Source organism: Actinia tenebrosa, unplaced genomic scaffold (genome assembly GCF_029948245.1).
Source record: "Actinia tenebrosa isolate PJP-AT-01 unplaced genomic scaffold, QUT_ActTen_1.0 PGA_scaffold13__45_contigs__length_12533684, whole genome shotgun sequence".
Classification (NCBI taxonomy): domain Eukaryota; kingdom Metazoa; phylum Cnidaria; class Anthozoa; order Actiniaria; family Actiniidae; genus Actinia; species Actinia tenebrosa.
Genome location: NW_028292573.1, coordinates 12,315,435 through 12,331,604, shown reverse-complemented (window position 1 = coordinate 12,331,604; position 16,170 = coordinate 12,315,435). Strand labels below are relative to the sequence as shown.

General features: G+C 36.4%; 2 protein-coding genes across 2 annotated transcripts; one reads left to right on the top strand and one right to left on the bottom strand.

Annotated features, from left to right (window-relative positions):
- The first annotated feature begins 94 nt into the window (after positions 1-94).
- On the top strand, positions 95-8,249 carry LOC116295395 (F-box only protein 9). The gene is made up of 14 exons (XM_031703189.2): positions 95-232; positions 1,323-1,616; positions 1,864-1,921; positions 2,249-2,326; positions 2,417-2,468; positions 2,992-3,079; positions 3,462-3,563; positions 3,983-4,044; positions 4,646-4,737; positions 4,998-5,105; positions 5,308-5,417; positions 5,789-5,893; positions 6,313-6,395; positions 7,409-8,249. The coding sequence occupies exons 1-14, from the start codon at positions 227-229 to the stop codon at positions 7,518-7,520; spliced, it is 1,350 nt and encodes a 449-aa protein (XP_031559049.2). The 5' UTR covers positions 95-226; the 3' UTR covers positions 7,521-8,249.
- A 134-nt stretch (positions 8,250-8,383) lies between these two features.
- LOC116295396 (tyrosyl-DNA phosphodiesterase 2-like) lies at positions 8,384-12,221 on the bottom strand. The gene is made up of 5 exons (XM_089028779.1): positions 12,087-12,221; positions 11,353-11,433; positions 10,858-10,928; positions 10,254-10,424; positions 8,384-9,472 (listed from the first exon to the last, which is right to left on the bottom strand). The coding sequence occupies exons 2-5, from the start codon at positions 11,389-11,391 to the stop codon at positions 8,872-8,874; spliced, it is 882 nt and encodes a 293-aa protein (XP_088884905.1). The 5' UTR covers positions 11,392-11,433; positions 12,087-12,221; the 3' UTR covers positions 8,384-8,871.
- Between the last annotated feature and the right edge of the window lie 3,949 nt (positions 12,222-16,170).

Below are 16,170 nucleotides of genomic sequence, written 5' to 3'. Positions count from 1 at the left end.
TCCTCGAGTTTATATTATTGAAAATGTGATTGGATAAAATATTAGAGTATTAGCCAATAAGAGACTATGTTAGTTTTGTAGGTTTTGAGGAAGAAGAAGAACACCAACAAGATGGCGATTGAGTTTGAAAACAACTTTGTTGTGACTGATTCCATTGAAATGTCCTCTTATTCCTTTGAAATCGTGTACAACAAGATGTGCTGGGGAGTCACAACCTCACTATAAGATGGAGGTAAGGAGATAATTCTGGTTGTCATGCCCTATAAAAGGCATTTTTAGAACAGTTAGTTGCCAGCTGGGTGGAACTTGTTTCCCTTTTGTTTTGATCTCTAAGCTGCTAAGCTGATCTACTTTCATATATTTAGATCGTACAAAGAAGTCCCCGACCATTCGGAATTTTCCCCAAAAATTTTGTACTATTTTGAACTATTTTTTGATAATTTTTTTAATGTGTTTGCTGTTTTCACAGCAAATATCACAGAGAAAAACAAAACATCTTGCTGTGTTATTACGCTACGTAATATATAAGCTTAAATTAGGAAAGGTTCCATATTAATAAGGTGTCAACTTTTCGGACAGTTAAAATAGATTCTTATTAGTTCAGACGCGTAGACAATACAATCAGCTTATCTCAAGTGCTTCAAGATTCAAGTACGACCGCAGTAAAAGTTCAACCTTCTTCAAATTCTGCTAGACGTTATGTAATGAATATGCATAAACACTGAAAGGAATCCACAAATAATATTTATTTATGGGCTTAGGTAAGGGGGGAAAAATTGAAATTCAGGAAAATCTAATATCTAAGATTGTTTACTGAAGACACAATAGGGAAAATATAATAGACCTTAAATATTCGTCTTGCCACAATGTTTCCCTTTTTTAGACCACAGGTTATTTATTAGAGAATAAGATTCTTCATTTGAGTTGTATCCATATTCACAAAGAAAACAAAGAAACAATACTTAACTCTGAACTCTTAAAACAAGGATGATTTATTTAGCTCTATGACAAATGTGCACTTATCTCTGTACTAAACATAGTATACTGGGGCCTATATTGGTAAGGATGAGAGGCAAGATAGCTTAGGAACACAGAGAGTATCTATTAAGTATTTCACATTGGGTTTTGAGTTCTCAACATTTCTTATGTTTATGAAGTACAGATATTGATCTAGAACTAAGTAACTTTTTATTGGTTTTAAATGTTTCCGGGCAGCTATACGTCAGCATCTCAGTAAATATGTCATGTTTTACATCCAGTATACAGAGTAATCAACAATCAGTGCAAACATTTTGTTAACAATCTAACTTGATTTATTTTAGAATAAGAATGTTGAAGAAGAGTTGGCATCTTTTAGAAGAGAATGGAAAGAAGAGTTACATTCACGAGAGAATGCAGCTGGTAGGCAGTCACCAAATGTCTCAACAGAAGGAAAGACAAACAAGACGTATGCTAAGGTCCTTCAAGAAAAAGCACCTGTGAAGACCAATCAAAGCAAGGCTTTGTGCAATACACAGACAACAAGTTCTTTGAAAGAGAGTAATGATGTTGTCAGTAGTGTAAAATTGCCACAGTTGGGAGATAAAGAAGATGGTAGTGTTAACATTAAAGAAAAGGTAAGAAAAGTTATAAAAAAACACTAAAATATTTAGACTTGTAGTTTACAGCCTTTCTCAATCACGTGTGCCCTCTAGCAATATTGTTTCAGTTGCGATGAAAGTAGGTTTTGGTGGACGTCAATCAAGACATTCCATGACATTGTCAGAAAATGCAAAGTTTTCAAGAGCACATGCCTATATGGAATGTTTTGAAAAGTTTTTTTTTTACTTATAGAATTCAACCATTGTTTGTTTCATTTTAAAGGCAGAGAAACTTTTTCGAAAAGCAGCATCACTGGAGAAAAATGGTCTTGCTTATGAAGGTATGTTTTACACATGAATCAGCCATTATAATTAGTATATATTTGATAGTATTACGGTGATATTGGTAAAGTTATGTAATAAATAGTCATAAATTATATTAGTGTACAATGACTTATATTTACTGCATCACTGTTTTCATTGCTAAGCACTGATGAAGACAACAGTCGCAACAGGGAAATTGGAAATGTGCCATCAGAGTATGTCTAAGTATATTAAGGTACCAACCCATTGATTTCACTGACGGTTGTTCGATTTCCTATCTCGACTGTTGTCTCGATCAGCTCGTAGCAATGAAAACAGTGGTAACATGACATTATGTTTTATAGCACTTAAGTTTTACAGAAAAGCAATCCAGTTGGTGCCAGATATTGAGTTCACAATCACAGACTTCTCCAGCTCTTCAGGTTTGTTGTGCCTCTTTAAGAATTTTTCAAGCAATTTCCATGTCATATTATCAATGCATATTGTATTGAATTAATTTGATATTATTTTAGATGAGGAAGACCATTATGATGATGACTATGTGATCAAAGAATCAGCCATCAAGTATGTCTATTTTTTTGTCCTACCAATAGGTCATTTGCACAAACATGTCACTCACATACTGGGCGACACTCTTAAATGAATCATTGGAGGAGTGAAAATGAAGCCAGAAATGGAATAAGCACCTTGTTATCAGTAACTTGCAGTACTTATGCATGCAATGCATGTAAAGGGTGGCATGGCAGTAGCATGTGCTGCAATTGTGCAATATTGTGCCTGTCTCTCACTTCTGCATGTAGTTCATGCCTGGGGTCACAGGTTTCGGCTTTAAACTGAAACATCAAAATTTGTTTATATGTTCTCTTCCCTTGCCATGAGGATTTTACATTGTACTCTGACCGGTTTTTCCAGTTTTTCTCCCTCCCTAAAAATCAATATTCCTTTTAGAAGCTAAGACAGAGTTAGGAAATTCAGAACTTCTGACTCCTTCCCAGGTTCACCCTTGTGAACTTTGACATTCTTAAGTTTTTAATCATTTTATGGTTTTATAAACCTGCAAACTAATTTTATCATTATCTCATTGCAGCATTCCTGGGATTTCCAGTCTAGCACATGGAATCCACAATTTGTCCTTGAGTGGTTTCCACTTGTGTGAAAAGGAATATGAGTCAAGGGTGAGTATAGGCAAGCAACAACTTACATGTATATACTGCACAGGTGCACTTGTAGGTCTAAGTATAGACTGCAAGGTGATTTGATAAAGTGAAAAACTCGCTATAAATAGACCTAGCTTTTTAGCCTGGGTATGTTTTAACCCATTTCAGACAACATATATGTCATTCTCTAGTGAGAACAGGATTTTTTGAGTTGAGTTGTATCCATATTCATGTATCTTCTTAAGTGTAATCGGAAGAAAATGAACCCAAGTAGGAAAACATTGCATCCAAATGGAGAAAACATTGCACCCAAGCCAACGCTTGGAGCCATAATGGTGAAGATGTGTACAGTAGTATAGTGAACATGTTTTTTATATCATTTTCTTTTTTGTTATTCTAGGCAACTCATATTTCAGACATACCAGTTGAACTGTTGATGTATATATTCAAGTGGGTTGTATCTACAAGTCTGGACTTCAGATCCCTTGAGCAAGTTTCTATGGTATGCTTATAATAATGATATATTAGAAATTCTGATATATGACAATTTCTTCCTCCTGAAGTGGCACCAACATAAAAGTTCTTTATCCCCAAACTTTTTCCAGAAAATACTCCCAAAAAAATGCTAGAGTGCTCACACTAAATCCGTGAAACAAATTACTAATTTTTAGCAGTAAATAGTGATAATTAAACAATAGAAAACAAAGGATTTTGTATGGAATAGTACTAATTAGTACTATTTAATGTTCACAGTTTTAGTGCGTGCACTCTATTCTTAGGACTTCCTTGAAGCTTGTTTTTTTTTCAAACATCTCAACTCCCCCACCTCTGGTATTAAGAGAGGAGGCTTTATATTTCTTAATGCCTATAAAGAAAATCACATGCAAGCACTTGCAGAGGCTAATTGCTCAATTCTTTTAGGTTTGCAAAGGTTTTTATGTCTGTGCAAGAGATACAGAAATCTGGAAATTGGGCTGTCAAAGGTAAATTTACTTTCTGCACCCACAGCTTACTGACACCTTAAAATCACCTTCCAACAACTTACTGACACCTTACTAGCCACTTTCCAACAGCCTACTGACACCTTGTCAACCCCTTACTGACACCTTACTAGCCACTTTCCAACAGCCTACTGACACCTTGTCAACCCCTTGCTGACACCTTACTGACACCTTACTGACACATTACCAACACCTTACCAACCACTTACTGACACTTCTTCAACACCTTACTGACACCTTACACTCACCTTCCAACAATTTCCGGACACCTTACTAACCACTTTCCAACAGCTTACTGACACCTTGCCAACCCCTTACTGACACCTTACCTTACTGACACCTTACCAACACCCTACCAACCACTTATTGACACTTCTTCAACACCTTACTGACACCTTAATAACACTATTTACACCTTATCAACACCTTACCCACCAATTCACTGTCACATTATCAACACCTTACCAACTACTTAATCACTGACGCCAATGCCTTGCCAACACCTTGCCAACCACTTACCAACCATGTTCATGTCCTAAGATTAAATTGAAAAGACTTAATATGGTTTTACTGTATTTGACAGGATGTGGGGTGTCAACTGTGGTTCACCTGTTCAGTGGGATCATGGTTCATGGAGGTTGATGTTTATTAACAGACCACATCTTTGGACGCAAGGTAAAGTACATTGACTTATATATGAATCATGACATGTTAATACAGCAAAATTTAACAGTACTTAGTTAGCCCATTGACTTTTAAAAGGCAACTGCCATCCATGCTTTAATAGCTGTATGTTCAGTACACATAATACATACGGTAATAGTGAACAATCTGCACCGTACGGTAAGTGGTCCGTGATGTAATGGTTAGGTAACGGTAAGGTAACAGTAAGATAGCGGTAAGCTAATATTGGGCATTCTTCTCACATTTTATAGGTATTTATATCAGCAAGACAACATACATGAGGCCTAGCGAAAAAGTAGAAGACATCTGGTCAATGCAACTTGTCACATACTATAGATACCTACGATTCTTTAATGATGGTAAGTGAAGAAACATACCAGACCTCTGTTCTAGACTAATAGACCCCTTACATGTGACGTCAAAGCAGCTCAATTTGGAGGACAAAACAAAAGAATTTCAATCTCATATGAATTGGAAACCTATTGTTATGTCCTTCAAATTGAGCTGTAATCCAATGTGCAGCAAGGGATCTATACCTGTTTGTATTATCATACTTATTAGGAGCCGTCCATGTGGTAACCACTCCAGATGAGCCTCAGATTGTGGTTCCCAGATTTAGCCAGCCAGGTCTCTCAATGATGCAAGGCCACTACAAAATCCTGGGAAACAAGGTTTGTTTAGCATATAGATGTCTTAAAAGTTAGGCGTGGGGAGGGTGGGGGAATAATCTGAAGTTGGTCCTCACTTTATCGGATACTTCTTGAACAATATTAAGTTATTTAGCAAAACACAAACTCTTGCTTTTTTCTTGTAAAAAGTAATGATTTCATCTAAGCTCCGTTGGACCCCCTCCTCCCCCCTGTCATGTTACCCACCCCAGTACACCCCCTGGGATGTGAGGCATCCTAATAATCTCTTTTGGATATTACTGCTGTAACAAAAAAATTACGATCCACTCTCGGGTATTGATAATATTTGACGGAATTTGATGTTTTACCATGTAAAACAGTATACAGGATTTAACTTGGTGTTGTTGTTCTAGGTGGTGATAATATTAGATGTGGACTCACCCATCGACAGTCACTACAGGGCAAGGAAAGGAAAACGTTCTGGCCATTCCAAGCTCCTTGAGAATACTTTTCGCATGGTAAGTCCTGAGAAACTATAAAATAAAAAATACCAAAACTATTTAAATTTATAGTGAACAACAACAAGAGAGTATGGCTCGTAGATAATTCAGAAAACATGGTGAAACTGCATACATGTAGCTTTGGAAGTCTCCAGTGCGATGTTATTTTTGCATATTTTGTATACTAACATAAATATTCTGCGTATATCCTATCACTACTAATCCTTTATATTGCAAAATCTACATATGCCTGTGAAAAATAAACCTGTATATCTTACACTGTTGTTGGTTAAATGGATTTCACCTTTTCTTACATTCACTGCAACTCATATCTTGGGCCTGCATCAAAAATATTTGAAACAGTACTGCCAGGTTACTACATGAACCTCACCTCAGTAGTATGATTTGCTAAGACTTTTGATGAAACCAATTTGCAGGAACTGGAAATAAGAAGCACAAGCCGTCGACGTCGTCACAACCAGTTGAAATGGGTACGATACACTCACCGCAAGACATACAGGTACCACACTTTAACTTTTTAACTTTAAGGCATTAGGATACGAAAAATGACGAATTGCCCGAAAAAAAATTTTCTTTTTAATTTCGTAATTTTAAACTTTTATCTTTCATATGCTTGTGAAACTTCTTGCAATTTTTGATTGGAAAAGCCAAAATTTTGAGAAAAATCGAAATCAGTGACTTTATCAAGACCGGAAATGTACCGTCGCTTAATATATGCACATCTGTCATGCTCCTTTGTCATTGTAAAAAGATCCTACATTGCGATCGTCCAGAACACCAGATAATTTGACAAGTGATGACAAAATGGAAGGCACAAGGCGTTTTGGCCAATACCGCCGTGGCTCCCTGCAGCTTCCGGCTCCAAACAAAGAAATGCGTTTTTCTCGAATCTTTTTTGCCGCTAAAACCTCAACTTCAAAAAGCTAAAAGTCCCTTGGATTTCATTCGATTTTTTTAAAATTTGGAGAGTTTATAAAGTAACTCATGATCCAAAAAAGGGTGTCTCCGAATTTTGAAATTTAATTTCTTTCCAAAGTTATGACAGCTTTTTACTCTAAACAACACTCCAAAAGCGATCGCTGAACTTTGATCAAAAATAGCGAGAGATAGAAAACACATATATCAAAAATCTGGGACACCCTTTTGGAGCTTATTATCTCCTGAGTATGTTAAGATATTTTTCGCAAACATAGCTTAAAATGTACGTGTCCGTTAACGTTTTCACTGAGGCATGGTCAAATTTCGCTTCGAGGACAATAACGTGAACAACAATAACAAAAATCGTATTTTGAAAATTTCTTCATAAACTATATTTATTCAGCTTTCAGGAAATGTATACTTTGTTTGTGTTATACTATAAAGCCAGCGCGTTATTTAAGTTTGCGCGCATAGTGGTCATAAACGTATCCTAATACCTTAAGGAGCACAGATCGTAAGTTTTCTTTAAAAATGGCAGACTGTAAAGTGCAGCTAAAAACTTACATATTTCTTTTCTTTTTTTTTTTATTCCAGGGATACAGGGCAAACAGTGGTGTCAGAGTTTGACATTACGACACAGTTCCCACCATATTCTTACTCACCTGTTCGTAGCTACACCCAGACTGCACTGGCTCCATTAGTGTGATGCTCATTATGCCAGGGAGTATCCATGTCACCCCTTTACAGTGACAGTTTAATCCTTACCTGCTTGCCTCTTTGGGGAGAAGAGGGACGGGGAGAAATTGTTGTGATAAAAATAAAGAGTGATCATTCTGACCCATCATGGGAAATCTGGCATACGCCGCTGATTATACATGTATTATTATTATTATTACCAGAGCCTGGTTGTACAAAGCCTGTATAGCGCTATCCGACGGATAAATCTTATCCAGTGGATAAATTTATTAGATAACAGCATAAGGCATAGTGGATAAGGATTTATCCACCAGATAGCGTTATCCAGGCTTCGTACAACCGGGCCCAGTACATTTATGTTACAGTAAATATATCTATTCCCAGAAAAAAGGATTAAAGTAAGAAGGCTTCATTCTTTTAGACTTCTTTAACTAAAAGAAACTATGAAGAAAGGAAAGAAGAAAAAAACAATTGAAGGAAATAAAGGCCAAAAAAAATACAAATTTCATACTCAAAAGTAAAAAAAAAAAACTAAAAAGACGTACATAAGACTGTAATTACAATCATGTCTGTCACTACATTTTCTTATATTTCTATGTTACATGTAGTTTGATTTTTCAATAATTAATGTGACAGCAAATAAAGAGAGAATTCCTTCTCTGTCACTGTATTACAGTCAATGGTGTACTTACTACATTACTAGTATTACATGTATTGAAATAAAATTCTTAAAAAAGCACTCAAGCTGTGTTTTTATGTGTGTATGAATGAATAAGAATGAACAAATAAACTGAAAATGGAAAGTTCCCCTCCCCATTGAAAACACAAACAATGCAAACTACTGTTAAAAAATGCCGAATTTGGTTGGTGACATGCCAAGATAAGTTATTTATTTCACATAAAACGAATATCTGATATTCGACATTGCGCAGATATCGCGTCTAACTAGTAAAAACAAATCAACTGAGCAGGCAGTAATTACATCATGGGTTCATGGTCAATAACATGATTATTCAGCATTGAAATTTATATTATTTTATTTCCACATGTTATGTCATCCTTTTCAAATAAACACTTTTTGGCTAAATATTCTTATTCAACTTAAGAAATTGTTTAGATTTTGCTGTAACAGTTATTGCTATACTTATAGAGTGCATGCACTAAATCCGTGAACATTAATTAGTACTAATTAACAGAATCCTTTGTTTTCTATTGTTTATTTATCACCATTTAGTAGTAAAGTTAGTATTTGCTTCATGGGTTTAGTGCATGCACTGTATCTATTGTTTCTCTATAATAGTTATTGCTATACATGTATTGTTGTTTCTCTGTATAGTAGTTATTGTTAATACATACTGTATCTAATGTTTCTCTGCTGTCTTCTTCACAAACTTGCACCAAATACCCCAGTGATCACTTGGATAAACACCACTTGCTAGTCTCTGTTTTCCTACCAACGAAAACTCCAAAGGCTCCAGACAGTTTTCATTTTGCCCAGGACGAGCATATACCCTATCAAATCTCAACTTTGGCTTATTGGGGAATTGCCAATCTAGGTTATCATTGACACTAATATCCCAAGTAAATTTTGTATCATCTGATATTTCATTAGGGATTCCAACTTGTCCTACCTCAACATCTCTGAGATTAGTATCACCCCCAAATATCACAGTACATTCAGGATTTTGGGATAGCATCTTGTTGAAAACAATCTCCAACTGTCTCTTCCTCTCTTGCTTGCAGTTAGCTGTACTTTCTAGATGTGAAGTCATTAAGACAACCTTTATTTGCTGGTTAAAGATTGCTGGCTGCATTAAAAGGTGACGACCCATCGTACTTCGACTGAAATACACCTCTTCAAGGGGTCCTGCTGGCTTGACGGTTTGGTCTTTTAGCATTATAGCATTAAAATATCCTGATGCACGTTTTCCACACACTGTCGTATACCCTAAAGATGGTTTATTTCAAAGATAGAAAAAGATGTCACACATTTGGATAGAGTGACCACAGTAAATCCATGAAGCACTAATTACTAAATACTACAAAATAGTGCTAGTTAAACAATAGATAACAATGGAATTTGCATGAAATTGTGCTATTTAGTATTACTAAAGTTTCACAGTTATATTGTTTGCACTCTATCCATTATCACTGGGTACAATGTTCAGGCCTGTAGCAAGGGGAGGGGCTGGACCCCAATTTTTCTTATAATCGGCACAAACATAAACAGGTTAACACAATTGGAAAATTACATTACGCAACATTAGTCCCCCTATAGATATCAGGCCTTGCTATGGGCCTCATGCAAGTGGAACCCTTCTCTTGTTACTGTCAGCTAAGCTAGACATAAGCTACCAAACTTACAGATCAAATTAGGGAATAGCATCTAAGCCAATTTCAAACGTTCACTAACATGGAAGTAGACAGGGGGTGGAGGGGGCCATTTGTTTTGTGGTTTGGCATTCCAGGGGCCAACCCAAACAGATGGCAAAGGTATTAAATTGGGACCCCCTTCACAAAACCCTGACTACGCCACTGACTAGTCACCACCTTACCCCCCTTGGATCCTCCCCTGTGGAGATAATGGGACTCCACTGCAGAACGTAAGTTAGAATAACAAAACAAATGATAATTGTGAAGTCTTCTGGTGTCCTTACCAACAGGCTGCATGTGCATGTCTGACATACTGTATATTAAATTACATGCATGTAACCATACCCTTGATATAACATTTACTATTTACCCTTTACATCTCCGATGAAATGCAAGCAAGGTATCGTCTATCACTTCTTGTAGGAACACAACATCTGGACGTCTTGTGTTGATCAGTTCACAAACATATCTTGTTCTTTCAACAAGTTGTTTTTCAGAGAGACCATCAATGTTCCATGTCAGCAATATCAAGTTATCATCTCTGAAAATAAGAATATTTTATACAAAATTAATGTATTTACTTGGTTGTCAATCCATACACTGTGTAGCTGTACCATATCTTACTGCAATCCATGACTACAAGTTGTGATTGGATAAAATACTGAAAGGCAATGAGAAATCATATGATTCACAGCACATGTCCATACTGAAAGTCAGTACTGTATATTTTCCACTCCTAACGAAACCACTGTAAATAAAATAAATAATGAAAATAGAATAAAATCTCTTTATTTAAGTGTCTTGTCATTCTACTAGCGCTTTCGCACTAATTGGGGACACTTTTCACTCATACACACACTACCACTACATTCAATGTTCAATGCTCACAAAGCTCAAATCACATGTTGATTTTTGTTAAAAAACGCAAACCCTATTATAGCTTGGTAGGTCATAATTGGTATAAGTTTTCTTACTTTGTATTTTGTTCTCCGTCAACTCGTACACTTGAGACTCCCATACTTTTCCTAATGGGAGAACTGTCAACCTTCAAGAAATGAAAAAATAAATAAATAAAACTAATGCTGATATGAAGCTTAAGCAAAATTTGGCTAAAAAGGGACATTTGAGGTTTACATTTCTTCAATGTGAAACTGGCTTAAGCCAAAAGGGAAAAGCACAATTATACTGAGACCAAATATCCTGTTTTGCATTCTACCCATTTTTATAATCCCTGTTAGACTCCATTTGGGTGTAATATGTTCTTTTTTTGACACCACCTGCCATGTCCTTTAATTTTTTTATGTTAATTATATTTATTATGTTAATTAAACAAAGAAACAATACTAAGCATTGGAGTGTCAGGCAAAATAATGTTCAGCTTTAGTAAATTGTTTCCCATTTGTTAAAACCATGTCATTCCCATGTGTTGTGCGTCTTTGGTTCTAGTTCCAACCAGGCCCAGTTCATACCAAAATGGGATGGCTCGCAGTACCACTATTTTCATCCATGCCATATCCTTATGAGCTGGAAAAATATGAGTTCAATGCTTCCTGCAATAAACAAAATACAACTACAGTAGGTGGAGAAGCTGGTAACATACTAGGAATAAAGACAGTCCTCTGGGGTGGGAGGAGAGTATATAGCAGGGACCCTCCCCCCCACCCCCCACCCCCCACTTTACTGTAGTCTCTTATATTTTAAAATCTTAATCCCCACCCCCCCCCCCCCCCCCCCACTTTTTCCCATACTAGTCTCTTATATTTCCTAATCTAATCTAAGCCCCCCCCCCCCCCCTTTTTAGAGTGGTCCGCAGTCCTTGTATTGCTGCCTTTCAATCATTCCCAAGGGAGTGAAAGAACAAAAGACACGGTGGCCATGTTGGATAATATAACAAAAGAATTCATTGACAATTCTTTTGTTAAATTCATCCAACAGGGCTATTTTCGTCGTGTGCAAACGAAGAATAATATAGTGTAACACAATCTTCATCCTGATTTTCATTAATCTCATTAAACATATTTCACTTCCTGTAATATCCCACTGGTGTTTGTCTAAATACTGAATAGCTGTGGGTTCTCCAGTCATTGTTATATCCGTGAATTCCTTTAGGATATTAATCTTTTCCAAGTCATCAACCGAAATGGCCGACTCCGCCATTGTGAGATCGACAACCGAGTCTAGGACCCGAATATGGGATACGCACCTAAAATAAAAGATGTTCAATAATAACTGAACGTCCTTGGAACTCTCTAAAGAAGTGATTTTTTTAAGGAACTTATTTTTAGAAGCCAAGGGGAAAATAATAATTCAACATGGACCATACAGTACTAATGATGGAAACCAGACTTACTAGTAGCTATTTTACGAGGCGTTCCTTTTTTGCCCCTCTGATCCCAGTTTTTCCTCTTCACGTTCTGGAACGCCTTACAGCTTTTGAATATTCCCGCCAAAATTATTTATAAATACAGATGACAAAAACAGATCGGAGTTAGATAAATGAAGCATTTAAGATTTCTACAAGTTTCTAAGGAGATTTAATTCATGCTTATGCTTTTTACAATGGATGAAACAATAAATGTGGAAGCTCAAAGCAATGATCGAGGAAAGAATCTATCTGGAATTGTCTGTAGTACACGATCAACAAGTAACGACATTCTGACAGATCGATCAATGGTCATGTTCGCTGGCGAGAACTTATTCTTTACTAAGGTATGTATTATAGATTTAATGTCCTAATATTTTTATATTAATAAAAGATCCCTTTTTGTACAATATTTGAAGGTGACGCTGTCAGATCTACGAAAGTTTGTGTGTTAGCTTTTTGTAGTAACTGCGCCATATTTTGTTGGGCTCCCTGTGGTGTCTTGTATTCAAGGGCGTAGGCGGGAGGAGGGGCGAGGGGGGCATGCCCCCACCCCATGGCAGCTTTAATAAAATTTATACGGTTATTTGACTTTTTTTCCTAAGCTCTGCAAAATTAAGATGTAAAACATAGTGCCTGCTCTTTTTTTTGGTTCTGCATTTCGGGGCCCAAACAAAATGGCGGATTTTTGAATTTGGCTCTCTTTCCCGCCCCTTAGGAAATTCCTGGCTAGGCCCCTGGTATTTCTTTCTCTCATTGCAGTTCATGGTTGGTTTGTTCAATTTATGGAACTTATATTCGATAACATAAAAAAAGGTTAGATAAATGTGTCTGAGTCTGAGCCAATGCGTGACGTCATATGATTAAACTTTAGTCTTGAATACTCCTATAGAGCGTTTTCACTCACGTGAGAAGACAGCCACAAACGATAGAAACTTTCTGCACAGTATTTGCATAAAAATAGAGTTCAATTCCTGGAGGATAGAAAATGTATTGTTTTGGTACCCCATGATGGCCTTTGTGACGTCACGTGAAAACGCTCTATTTCGAGTTCACCTTTACTCAGTCTCAGTAGCTTCAGTTCCATTGTACAGTGAGGAGTGTACCTACTACGGAACAATACGAGTTAATTAAAATATTACGCGTTTCGGTTGAATACCTGAATTTTATAACGCGCAACCAAGACAATGGCTTTGGTCTGAAGGATAAACCACAGAAATATAATAAATTTTATGTGTGCCGTGGACACCACAAGCAAAAGACTATGTGATACAGGTCATGAAATCATAAATGCAATAAATTTAAAAAGAACAGGTAACATGACAAGTTATGATATAGTAACGGTCCTTAATCAATGGCTCGGGTGCGCTCAACAGGTATTTCAAAATATGATTCATTTACATAAATCAGTAAATAGAGACAATTCCTGTAACCGCTGAACACAAGCAGTTTCGCAACGTTTAGACCGAACCGTTCATGTAATTGATCCGATTCAAGTTCTCAATCGACCGAAGAGACGAAATTACCAATGGATCTTTCCAATCAAAACCCGTCTTAGCAAAATTTCTCGGTTTTTTTTAAAAGAAATTCCTTGGAATATCGGGCCAAAAATGTCAAAAAAAATCTTCCTTGCCAAAATTGGGTTAGCAGTTTTTATGATTTTATTTTTGGTGAAGTGGATAAAAAAATTTGACGGTTGTAATCCAATGACAAAATGTGTTGGGCGTACTACTGGTAACGATGAAATAGGAAGTGAGAAAATCAAAAAGTCGTTGCAAAGCTCAGGACTTCAAAGTGTCATTCAAGATGTCGACGGAAGAAATAATGCGATGGAGAATAAGGATATACCTTCGTTAAACTATAACAACAAGAGTATATCAAGTATTTTATCCAGTCTTCGAACTCCTCATGAAATACAAAGCGAGGTACTCCGAGATATAAGTAGAAACAGAAAAACTCAAAGAGACTCCACTAAAGATGTACTTGGCTCAAAGGGAAATCATGTAAACATATCTGATAAATTAACATTACCTAGAACTACGCCAAGCTCTGGGTTTCAATATATTCTTCAAAACAAAGACATGCGAAAGAATTCCAAAAAGAATATTCCTCCTTTAAAGAAAAAAGGAAAACAAAAAACAAATGTTAAACATATCTTCAGGAAAAGCGGGACGAAGAAACCAAGTGATGATGGTTCCAAGAGGGTTCAATTTGAACCAAAAGAAGGTGACATGGACGAAGATTCTTTACAGAAATATATAGAAAGAGATGATGAGGATGATAGTGAAGATGACAGTGAGGATGAGGAAGAAGATGACATTACAATCTATGGTCCAAAACGAAATTCGGACTGTCCTAGAAATCATGATCGATATATTCTACGAGATCTTTTATCCTTCTGGGACCAAAAAGCGAAGAAACATGGTATTTTATATTTCCTAACTTACGGGTCGTTGATTGGTTACCATAGAAACGGTGACGTTTTGCCTTGGGATACAGACGTTGACGTTTTTGTCGAAGCGCAGAGCTATAGACAAATTAGGGACATAGCTGTGCCAAGAAATTTTAAGTTTTCCAAGCATGATAAAAAAACCCGGATCGTTGTTCAAACCGATGTCACATTCCCGAGCGAGAATAGGACCCGAGTATCGTGTGATGGTCGCGTTGTCGCACGAAACATCGATGACTGTTCTTTTCAGGACCCAATGGCAAGACTCATACGAGGCAACAGGCACGTGGATGTTTTTGGAGTTTATCGTCGGAACGCTACGTTCTTTTACGAGCCTACCTTGAAGCATTCTTTCCAAGCATCTGAATTTTACCCAACAAAGCCGTGTGTCTTCATGGGAATCAAAACAAACTGCCCATCAAATGTTCCAGCGGTGCTGAAAAGAATGTATGGCGCAGATTTTAATGTTCCAGCAAAAATTTGTTTAGATGGAAAATGGGAAGATAGAGTGAAATAGAACGACTGTTCCACAGTAAAAGATGATTTTTTTATGCACACATTGTGTATCTTATCAGGAGTTCCTCAGGGTTCCCTTCTTGGGCCGGTTTTTTTTTCTCGTTTTCTTAACGATATGTCTAGTTACAACAGGAAATAAATTGGTTGTCTAGTTACAACAGAAGCAGCATGACAGGAAACACAACAATTTCCCCCTTTTCTCCTTGAAAACTGAATTACTTCTCATGTAAATTAGACCTAATTCAATTAGTCCTGCCTCCTGTCAAGGCTGCCTAACGTGACACTGCAAAGCCTCTATTAATTTTTGGCTTGAATATCTGAACTTACTCTTCTTTTTCAAATGTATATGCCATTAGCATCAATTAATGCATTTTTTTCCCTTTTATATTAAAATGGCGTGCCGAATGATTTCCTGGGATGCTGGATCTATTTCTTTTTGTTTCGTTTTGTTTTTAAAAAAAGTTTTAAAAGTCTTTCTATTTTTCTAGATTACGTTGTTAGTTTAAACTCTTTCTTTTTTCACAGCAATACTTTATTTTTGCACTTGTTGTATTTATTTATTTATTTATTTATTTATTTATTTATTTATTTATTTATTTATTTACTTTGAGGGTTGGTTAGCATATTTTTTCATGGGTTGGGTTAGGGTGATGCACCTCGTACGGGACTTAATCTTCTATTGTGTTATCACTTGCCTTTGAAAAATTGTTTAAATAAATAAAATGAATGTTTAGAATGATATATGATTTGCTTACTAGTGATAGTGGGAACTTGCATTATAATGAATCATGTGACGCTATCGCCCTTAAACTAAGCAGTTGTATCGAACAAAAACCCTTCTCCTTTTCTTAGTCGTATTTTATTCCCTATTTTTTAGTTTTCTTTAGTCAATATTTTTCCCTGAATCAAAGCAACATACACTGAGGATCGTTTCCAAAGAAAAAATCGGACCTCCGAAAA

What these genes read in the sequence shown, in the direction of transcription:
- LOC116295395 (XM_031703189.2), top strand. An exon ending in ATCAAAGAATCAGCCATCAA is followed by an intron (nt 2,469 to 2,991) that starts GTATGTCTATTT and finishes ATCTCATTGCAG; the next exon opens with CATTCCTGGGATTTCCAGTC. An exon ending in ACTCACCGCAAGACATACAG is followed by an intron (nt 6,396 to 7,408) that starts GTACCACACTTT and finishes TTTTTATTCCAG; the next exon opens with GGATACAGGGCAAACAGTGG.
- LOC116295396 (XM_089028779.1), bottom strand. Translation starts at nt 11,391, where the DNA reads ATGGATGAAAATAGTGGTACTGCGAGCCATCCCATTTTG. An exon ending in CTGCGAGCCATCCCATTTTG is followed by an intron (nt 10,929 to 11,352) that starts GTATGAACTGGG and finishes CATTTCTTGAAG; the next exon opens with GTTGACAGTTCTCCCATTAG. An exon ending in TTTCATCGGAGATGTAAAGG is followed by an intron (nt 9,473 to 10,253) that starts GTAAATAGTAAA and finishes CTATCTTTGAAA; the next exon opens with TAAACCATCTTTAGGGTATA.